Here is a 10,616-nt window from a genome sequence, read left to right as displayed (position 1 = left end):
AAAAAATTCCCCCCAAGCCCAGTGAAGGGGTGCAGCACCCCGCAGGTAGAGGGCGTGGTGCTTTGATTTGGGCACAGGGTGGGGGGCTCGGGCAGCCCCTCATCTCCCGTGCCACCCTGGTCTCAGCAGAGCAGGGGGCGCTGGGGGCAGCAAAGGGGGCAGCAGAGCAGGGAGCGGCCATGTCCTACCTGCTCCTGCTGCCCGAGGCGGACGAGCCCAGCACCAGGCACGGCCACTCCCTGCCGAGGAACCTTCAGACAAGGCGGGTAGCCTGCGTGGAAACGAAACTTTTTCCCCTAGGCAACAGCAGGCAGCAGCCAGCAATGACGGAGGAAACAGCTGTCACGCCCCCGGGTAGGACATGCACCCTGCGGCAGCGCCTGCCTGCCCGCCTGCCTGCCAGGCGGTCCCCAGGGGAGGGGAGACCCTGCCGTCGGCTGCCCCTCCAGCCAGCCCCCCTCTGCCATGCTCTGGGACAGAGAAAACAGTCTTGAAAGGGTCAAAGCCTGCATCATTTTGCTGTTAAACCTCTTTTCTTGGGTCCCTGCCAAACAGGCAGGGCTGAGGACCAGGCAGGGAGGAGGACTGGACATTGGATTTTAACATGTTTTGAAAGGTTCGCAGCAATCGCTGCCTTCTCCTGCCTGCAAACTGCCTTGTTATAAGAGGTGCACATCCCCGGGCCGGAGCAGCTGCGCAGCCGGTGGGGATGGGTGGCGCGGGCAGGGGGCAGAGCTGCCCTTCCTGCTGGACACATGGAGGGGACGATGCTGCTGGAGCCAGAGCATCGGTGGCTGTGTAGCTCTCGCACTCAGCCACGTCAGCCTGAGGCAGCGCAGGTGAGGGGAGAGCCCCGTGTCCTCCCTTGGGTGCAGAAAAAGTGATTTGGTTTTGCCAAGGCAGGTACTTCCCCAAAGGGACTGCAGCCCACAGAGGAGCCCGTGCCGGGGTGGGCAAGATGAGTGAGAAGCAAGGATTGGCAGGAGGAGACCAGAGGCTCCCACCCCGCATGCCACCCGCTGCCTCACCAAAGGGACGGGGAAGGACTGAATGTAGGGTGGCGAGAACACGGGGGGTGGAGACCACGAGCGGGAGGGGGAGGTGGTGTCTGGCATCAAGCCTGGGGAAGGAAAAGTGCTCCCCTGAGGATTCCTTTTCTTTATGTCTTCTTTGCTTCTCCATGCCTGGATCCATAGGTAAAAGGGCCCTTCCATGGGCCTACCACCCTCTCTAGAGGTTCCCCACTTCCCACTTCTATAGTCAATGACTCAATGTCCAGGTGGAAACCAGTAAGGAGTGGTGTCCCTCAAGAGTCCGTACTGGGACCAGTACTATTTAATATCTTCAACAACATAGACAGTAGGATTGAGTGTCCCCTCAGCAAGTTTGCGGGTGACACCAAGCTGAGTGCTGTGGTTGATTCACTTGAGGGAGGGGATGCCATCCAGAGGGACCTTGACAAACTGGAGGAGTTGGGATTGTTCAGCCTAGAGAAGAGAAGGCTCTGGGGAGACCTTACTGTGGCCTTTCAATATGTAAAGAAAGATGGAGACTTTTTACCAGGCCCTGTAATGACAGGACAAGGGGCAACAGTTTTAAACAGAAAGAGGGCAGGTTTAGATTGGACATAAGAAGAAATGTCTTGTGATGAGGGTGGTGAGGCACTGGACCAGGTTGCCCAGAGAAGCTGTGGATGCCCCATCCCTGGAAGTGTTCAAGGTCAGGTTGGACGGGGCTTTGAGCAACCTGATGTAGTGAAAGATCTCCCTGCCCATGGCAGGGGGGGTGGGCTGGGTGATCTGTGAAGGTCCCTTCCAACCCAAACCCTTCTATGATTCTGGTCCTCCCTGCCGAGCCGCAGTCTGACCACGGGAGACAGGGATGAAGCCTGTGTGCCCAGGGCTGCCCGCCGAGGGGCAGGAGTCAGGCAGGGGCTGGGGAGGAACCATCGGCCCGAGAGATGGCTTGGGCGGAAGAGAGGACAAGCTGCTGGAGGGAGAGGCAGGCAGACGTGCTTTACACCAGTAATACCTCAAGCATCAAGGAAACCCCAACATCTCTGCTTGCAGCTCAAGCAGGGTGCATGTGGAGCTGGCAGGCCCTGCCTCCCGGCGCAGCCAGCACTCAGAGCCAGCCCCAGCACACAGCACAGCTGTGACCACCAGGCTGCTGAGGGCTGCGAAACAGCTACTGCTTCCCAGCCTGGAGAAACTCACATTTCAGAAGTGGTGAGACTGTTCCCACACATGTGCACTTTACTTTCAAATCCTCCGGGCTGCGAGGTGTTTCAGAAACAGAAGGTGATATTATTGCAATCAAGAAAAGGCCGTTTCCATCAGCCAGCAGGAAAAACAAGTGGCACCACCAGCACTACAGCAGTGGAAAACAAAGTCTTGCCAAAGGATAGCAAATCCTCCAGGTAGCAAAATACAGCGCCTGGCAATTAGCACCTCCCGCACCCATCAGCATCCCTCCCTGCTCTCCGCACTAGCACGCTTCCCCCCTTCCTGCAGCAGGCCCCTGTCCTGCCTGCAACCAGGACACCGCCCTGCCGATGTGGCAGCGCCATGGCTTCGGGACAGGCAGGTGAAAATCAGCCCCCGAGATCCTCTCCGCAGCGGTGAGAGGGAGCTCATTTGGACCGTGGGAGCCGCGAAACGCCAGGCTCGATAGCTGGGAGAGTTTTTCATTTTCACCTTGGCGAAGGCAGCCAGCCATGCAATTTACACCTTGCCCGCCTGCCTGCCTGCGCTTCCTGGGGCCGAACCACCCAGCTGCTCCCACCCCGGCAGAGCCGCGGGAGCTGTAAAGTGGCAGCTGTCAGGCACAGCCAAACCAAGAGGCAAAGGAACGAGCCCAGGTGGGTTGGTGGGTATGGGAGGTCCCAGCGCCCCGAGAAGGCTGATGGGGACCAGGCACAGGCTCCCAGCTCACTGCTGGAAGCTGCTGTGAGTTGTGAACACTCTTCTCCTCCCCAGGATGGAGACGGAGATTCCTCCCCGTCCTCCAGCAAAAGGGAGTAAGCTCCAGCCCTGCCTCGCTGTAGGCACAGACGCAGTCCAGACCTCCTCCCCATCCAGCACCCACTTGAGCTGCAAGAGAAATCCTGCAGCACATCCAGGAGCATCCCCCATCTTCAGAGACGAGCCGGGCAGCGATATAAAACCTTTCAAAAAGTAGCCACGGGCAGCAGAGCCTCCGGCGTAGGGGAAGGACAAGCCCCGGACAAGGCTGCCAGCCCAGACACGCTCAGGTGCGTTAGTCCGTGTGCTTTCAGGGACATATTTTACTGCCCCCAACTATGGGAACATCACCTGCAGAATAAGGAGCAGATGGTGCAAACACACACAATTCATGGGGCTTGGGTCCCCCCCGGTGTCACAGTTATTTGGTAGTAATTAGTCCCGGAGCAGAGAGTTTCAGAAGTGAAACAAACTTTTGCATTAAAAAAATTAATTTTCCTAAAAACTCAGTGCTTTCCATGTCCCCAGGTTCTGCCTTGCTCCTGTACCCGCCATAGGTAAACGAAGCCAGCTGGGGAGACGGTTCTCACCAGCTTCCTGGAGCTCCACTGTATGTTCTCACACTCTTCCTCCTACCCAACCCAACCGCATCCCTTCCTCTCCTTCTCCTTCCCCATCACTGCCACACACAAGCTCTCTGAAGGGGACTTTGGTTTTAACCACTCGGAAAGCTCAAACACTGGATTTTCATTATAAGACAAGAAATCCGTGTAAATCCACATAGTCTCTCCTCCCCTGAGGAACCAGTCCTGGGTTCCTGTCCCCGTCCCCAGGAACTCCATCACTACAGGAGCATGCGGGTCAACAGACGTGCATGAGACTGCGGGAGAGGAGGACAACAGCTGGAGAGGGCTGCCTCTGCTTCAGAGTGCAGGTCTCCAGGGACCAACGCTCTCCTTCCAGCCCTCAGAGGATGCTTTTTCAGCATTAATCGCAAAGCTGAAGAGGTTGATGCAATGATCTCTGCCATCACGGATGACTGGAGCGATGCTAAATCGCTTTGCCTGCTCTGTTGCCTCGGCGAGGCTGCCAGGAGCAGCAGCTGTGGCAATTTCTCTGTCTCTTGTCAAGGCAGGGCTTTTCAGGGAAGGAATCATCGCCCAAGACATTTTCCTGCCTGTCCCGCCTCAGCCAGGCGGCCCACCGCACTGCAGCCTCCCACCCTACGTGGGGCATCATGCAGGTAAAAAGAGCCTCTTTGAAACATGGGTCTTCGTTAGGCTGCTCACAGGGAGAGTAAGCCCTAACCTAGAGTTACAACCCGCCCCCCGCCCCCACCCCGAGACACCCAACAACAGGTTGTTTCTTGTGGTGAGAGATCTTCTTCCATGGCTAACTCACAGCTGAGAGCCTGAAGGGCTCCTCATCCAGGTAGACATTCCCAACCCACCTTGATGGCTTTATCTCCTGAGTGACCACTCGCTTGAGTACTTGCCCTTCCGCAACAGGGACATGCAGTGGAGGCTTGTCGTTCCCAACCTTCTCACACATGTCCTCACCTGTAATGGGTCCTGTGATGAAACCCTTGTGCGGCAAAACCAAAGCAACAGAGATGGAGCAGGAGCAGGAGCGCCTGGTGGCACCACAGCACATGGGAGCTCTTGGTCTCCTGAGCCAAGGTCCGGGCCGCCCCTCCCAAATCTCAGCCCCTTCCTCTTGTTCTTTGTCTCCACAAGCCATCCTCCCGGGATCGCGGGCATCTTCAGCTGCTCTTCCACAGCTTGTTTGTCACCAGGACAAACTCAGGACATGTGTCACATTAATGCCCCCAGGAAGAAAATGGCATAGTGGAATAAATATCCCCCATCCCTTCCTACCTCCTTGAACAACTTTGTCTTTCTGCAACACCCCTGACTCCCAGGCTTCATGGAATATATTTCACGATGAGCTAAGCTCAGCCTCACACCATACCTTCACAGCTGAGAAAGCTGAAAAGGGAAGCTGAAGAACCTAACCTTGCTGAACTTGCACAGATAAAGCCACTGGCAGCCTGGCGCAAAGCCGGGATGCGACCGCCTGATTCCCAGACAAAATAGTCCTTCCCTCCCCCCCAACAGGGACTTAATGTCAGGCTTATCGGCCTCGTTTAGAAGGCAAGGAAGGCCACCAAAGAGGAAGATCGAGTGGGTTTCAGCCTGGTTTGCTGAGGAGGAATGGGTAAGATGATCATGGCATCCATCAGCATATCGCCAGTACAGCACATCGGCAAATCTGACAGCAGAAAGCAAGTTTCCAGGACAGGAGGATCTTCCAAGCTATCAGCTAAGTGTAGCCAACAGTGGAGAAAGACTGTTGGACCTCCTGCTCAAGGAGGCCCAGGCTTGCCTCGGGTGACAGGGATCCCTCCTGGGCTGTCCACTGCAGGACACTTGCCCACGGGCCACCGCTTACCCTGGGTTCACTGCTCCTCCTGCTCCTGCTTCTCCTTCCCTTGCCCCGGGGACAGACGTCCCTGTGTTTTAAGGGCAAGCCAGAGCCCAGGACAAGCGCCTTTCTGAATTTTTATAAATGGACAAGAGAGATTTCCCCACAGGCTTCCAGGAAAGCCACCTTCAAACCCCCACATCCAGGAGCTTGCACCTAAGCTGGCAATCCTGCGAGGCAAACGGCAAAGAGCCAGTGACCCTGGAGAGCCCAGCGAGATGACGACTCCTGCCGGTGAGCTCGGCTAATGAAGTCCCCAGAGCCTCCAGCCACTGCACGCTGCCGGCGGTAATGATTCGCCCAAGGAAATCCCCAGTGCAAACAAACAGTGCTGGTGGGCAGAAAGCAAAAGGCAAAGACGGGCAGGCTGCCTGCAATGCAGGAGGAGGTGGAAACACAGGCAGAGGCGAGGAGGGGGTAAGGGAGGCGAACGAGCAGCACCAGGCAAATTCATCAGGGACCCCAGGACAGCTCCAGATGTCCTCGAGCCAGGACATGCCATTTCAGTGGCTGCACATGCAGACCGACCTCTCCAGCCGCCCTGCCCAGAGCAGGCATGGGAAGGTGAGGTGGAGCTGGGCACCTGCCTTTCCTCTGCAGCCCTCACCTCCTCCTCCTCGGCCCACCTGGGACCCTGGTGCAGGGTCCCAGGGGGCTCATTACCTTGGTCTGGAGAGGAGAGCGCCTGCTGAGCACGCTGCCGCAGTGTGCTGGGGCGTGTGGGGAGGCAATGGCTGGCGGTGCCGGCAGGGACACAAGCCGTGCGCCTCCAAAGCCAGGCTCTTCTGCTGGCAATGGAGACAGCAGGGGAGGGGAGCAGCTGCTTTCAGCAACCTTTGCAGTCTGGCGACTGCTCCTCTGCCAGCACAGGATTGTGAGTTTGACTGTGCAGATCAATCAGAAGAGAAAATCGAAGTGAGTTAGGCAAGGACGGAGCCCAACCTGACTGCCCTTCCACAAGCCTGCGGCTTTCCAGGTCCCATATGCTCCCAGAGGTGCTGCATGAGGCGGGAAAGCTCCAGATACGCACTGTGCCACTCAGCTTTCCAGGTCTTTCCCTGCTGGGGACCACCTCCCCATCTCCACCACTGCTCCACTCTCCCGGGTACCCCAAACCACGCACAGCCCTGCGTAATGTCATTGACGGCAGCACATCAGCCGACACCGCAGCCACCAGAGCTGCCCCAGATCCTCATCAGTGCCCCCTGAGACCCGGAGGAAACCCCTCCTCTTCCCAGCACCGTGGTGCCCTCCCTCAAACTCTGGGTACCTGGAGGATGGGAAGGACTTTGGGGAAGCATCTCTGCACCCCTGTCCCCATCCACCCTTCCCCAGACAGCTGCAGCTCATCGTGGGCAGGGAGCAGACTCTGCCCTGCGCCACTGCAGCCCCGTCCCAGGAAGGCTGCTGGGTCTAGGCTAGCAAGAGAGGAGGGGTTTGGATGCTGGTCCTGTGCCCCACGGCACAGCATAAAGCCAGAGCTGAGCTGATGCTACGGGTCCCATAGTAGCTCCTGCTGGGAGACACAGCTTTGCAGGGGAACTGGTGGGAGATGCAGGCGAGGGCTTCTTGGGGAGGCAGGAACCGAGCAAGGGAAGGACAAGTGAACATGGCACCTGGAGATGCGTGTGAGAGAGGAGGATGCAAGAACAGAGAGGAGCCGATGGCTGCACTCCTCTGCTGCGAGCCCACAGCATCAGGCAGCTCCTGCAGCCATAGCAGCTGCTTCCACTTTGCTTGTCTCCTGAACCGCTCGGCAGAGAAATACTGGAGCAAGTCTTTCTCCGACACTGACCTCTTGATAAGCTTTTGCCAACTCACGGTCTGGTTACTGTACCGCTGGGCGGACTTTACCCCAAGCTGTGAATCCGCACAGCGTGAAAAGAAGAGCAGCTGGCCACAGCAGATGATAGATATCTACCTTTCTGCATGTCAAGAAGCTGCCGTCAGCTCCCGGCAGAAATAAAACCCAGAGGAGCAGCTGAGAGTAACCGGCCATCCAGTGGCAGGGAGAAAATGCCGGTGTCCACAGTGGGAACGAGGCCACGGTTTCCCTCCCTGCAGCCTTATCGGGGTGCCTTACAACCCCACGGAGCGGGAACAGAGCCCATCAGCAGATGCATGAAGCTGGCAGGCAGCTGTGGACAGGCCCGCTCTGTGAACAGCCGCAACGCATCCTCTTCATCCCCACAGGGCCAGGACACCCCTTCGGGTTTCATCTGAAAGGCAACAGCCCCCAGCACCACGCTGGGACAGGGACTCCCAGACTGACTACTCTCCCAGCTGCATTAAAGGTCTGTCCTTGACCTTCAAGCAGCACTTCTGCCTTAGGATCCACCCTGCAGAGCTGCGAAGCTAAGGGAAATGGACACTAACAGCTTTAAATATACCAGGAGATCTTCTGGTTGGTGGTGTGTGGAAGGGAGGGAACAGAAGCAGAAGTTTCCAGGGGTCCTGCAATGCAAACATGTGCCCATCCACAAGTTATCACTGATAAGCAGCCAGAGTCAGGGATGCAGAGTAGTTACTAACCTGCTCTCCCCGCTGCACTCGGCTCTGTCACCCCCCTTCATCCCTGTGGGGTTGTTATAATTCCTCACATTAGCAGAAGATGAACAGGTAAAACCATCCGTCTGCGGAGCAAGCACTCGGCGGTCATCATACAAGCCACCAAAAAAAAAAATCACCCCAATTACTCCATAGTGCCAGAAACTCCAAGGCATCCTTCCACTCCCTCAGACCCTTTGAAATGTAAAGCCACACCGTACAGTGTCATTTAATTTGGAGCTCAGCCTCAGATCCTCAAAGCCTTGCCGAGCTTTAGGAGGAACGCAGCCATGCAAAATGTAGATGTGCAAAATCCAGATGTCAGTGGCCTGGAAGACAAGCAAACCCCAAGCCCCACCAGTGACTCCATTTTATGGCCCCAATGTCTCTGTTATGCCGTCCCAGTGTCAGAGGGGGCTGGCTGCGAGTCCCTCCCCTCTCCATGCTGGCTCAGGACTCCCGGCTCTCTTGGAGCGGCTGGCAGCCAGCACCCCTCGGATGCTGCCTTGGTGCAAGCTGGAGCGGAGCTCAGGCTCTCTGCTGCAGCTGGGCTGCTCTCACAATCGTGAAAGCCTCCAAAAGCCTTCCTCAGCTCCGCCTCTGCACACAGGCCAGGAGATCCATATTTTGAACACCCCTAAGAGGTGAGCTTTCGAGAAAGCGGACATGACAGCCACAGGAATCTGATCCTGTCCCAAAAGCTGTACCTAGGCTCTGCTCCAAGTCAGCACAAACTTCTTTCTAGTTTCTCTCTGCTACCCAGAAGGAGAGGTGACTCTCCATCATCATCTCCCCTCTTAGGCAGGTTTGTTCCTCTCCTCCACGCTGGAGGCACATCCTTTTTCACATTACAGCCCCAGCACTCCTACCAGCCCTGGCAGGGCAGAGGCACCCTACCTAAGGGAGAACACATCTCCAACAAACCCAGCAGAAATGCATCTGCTCAAACCAGGCATGAGCCTCCACCTCCTCATGCTCACCAGAGCATCGAGGAGCCCAGGAAAGGCAAACGTCATGTGGGTCAGGGACAAAGAAACGGGATGCTGCCTTGGCACACCCGGGGGCACTGGTCCATCAGGTGCTGATCCACTCCTGAGAGTAACAGGTACCTTCTGTCTCTTACTAACAACAGACACCGCAGAAGAGATCCTGAGAGAAGTCAGCTCAAGGGTGGCAGGGGACAAGCATTGACTCATCCCTGAGCTGGTCCCCAGGGAGCCGCTGCCTCCTCTGCCCGCTGTGCTCTGATAGCAGGGGAACGAACGCCTTTTCTTGCTCCTATGCAATCAGGTGAAGAGGAGAGGTGCCAGATGCCTCCCCACCCAGCCCGCTGGCCATGAAGGTAAAGAGGCTCACCACGGCTTGCCGCTCACCTAGGATGGAGCAGGGGAAGCAGCGCAGGAAGCCCGGACATCCCCGCCAGGCTGCAGACCTCCATCAGCTGCCTCGGGGCAGTTCTAACCTGGAGTCATCCCTGCCAGCTCCGAGCACAGGTGCTGGAGTTACAAACTGCCAATGTTTCTATTAAAGGTTCCGATTTTCTCTGGTTTGGCTGAAGCAGAGAGGCTGGAATAAGCTGCCACATGCTGGAAAAGAAATGGGACAAAAGGATTCCTGGAGCTGAGGGCTCCCAGGCACTCTCCAAAAGCCTGCAAGCCAAAAATTAAGCACAGCTCAACCCTCCTCTTTCAAGGAGCTCACAGACCACGCTGCAAGCTGCTATGGAGCCCTGCAACGGCAGAGGCAGCTGGAGACCACAAAGATGAACCCGGTCCTGGCAAATCTGGAGGAGTTCAAGGGGGCCAGGATTTGGCAGCCTGATTTTCCGCAGCCTGTTGGGACAACCTGAGTTCAGCACCGGGTGTTTGCTCCTCAAAGCAGGACGGGATGTACTGGTTGTACATAGGTCTGCACCGAACCATTGCACCTCTCCATACCCTGCACCCGCTCCACAAAGGCTGTGAGTCCCTACGGGTGTGGACAGAGCGACGGCCACCAGGCAACAGCATAAACAGAGGAAAAGCACACGCTGAGCCCGTGAAAGCCTCCCCAGGATGTGAGCAGCTCCGCAGACCACCGCGCCTGCCACGGTCACAAGGACTGGCAGCTCAGGACACCTCCAGCCTGCTGCCTCTGCCCGAGGCCACCAGCGTGCAGCGGCATCAACTCAAACAGCATCCAAAGGGCAGCAGCTGCTGCAGGCAGGCAGAGATGACAGGGTTATATATATATATATCTATATCTATATATATCTATCTCTCCCTGTCGAAAGAAGAGACCCTGAGGGACTTTCAGTGTAACCCTCTGCTTCGGAGCAAACAGCTGGGCTCGGTCGCCTCACCGGTGCTCCAGCCACCGATGCAGCCCCAAAGCCAGCGCCTCGCCTACGGCACGTAAGATCTCAGCACAGGAAGGAGCAAGAACCGATTTTGTTCTTTCATCCCTGTGATCTGATCACCACCCAACCTTGTGACTCATCCATCCATATTTTGACTCAGTGCAGAAGAGAAATGTTTTCATTCTCCTGCCCTCCCCAAAGCAGGGCCTTTCCTACCATTTTATACCTAACTAGAATCGAAAAAGTGCAACTTAGTCATAGCACAATGGTCCCTTTTCTGGAGG

The 10,616-nt window shown here is 56.7% G+C and overlaps 1 protein-coding gene across 1 annotated transcript in view; it reads right to left on the bottom strand.

The window, feature by feature from the left end:
* Nucleotides 1-188: 188 nt before the first annotated feature.
* Nucleotides 189-10,616, bottom strand: part of LOC103903384 (testis-expressed sequence 264 protein) — a gene marked incomplete at its 3' end in the record, with an annotated part of 29,134 nt that continues 18,706 nt past the window's right edge. The window contains exon 4 of the mRNA XM_009284579.1: nucleotides 189-296. Coding sequence (XP_009282854.1) covers nucleotides 189-296 — 108 coding nt within the window. The remainder of the gene's footprint in view (nucleotides 297-10,616) is intronic.

Source organism: Aptenodytes forsteri, unplaced genomic scaffold (assembly GCF_000699145.1).
Source record: "Aptenodytes forsteri isolate BGI_AS27 unplaced genomic scaffold, ASM69914v1 Scaffold53, whole genome shotgun sequence".
Lineage (NCBI taxonomy): Eukaryota > Metazoa > Chordata > Aves > Sphenisciformes > Spheniscidae > Aptenodytes > Aptenodytes forsteri.
This window is presented reverse-complemented; position numbering and strand designations above follow the sequence as displayed.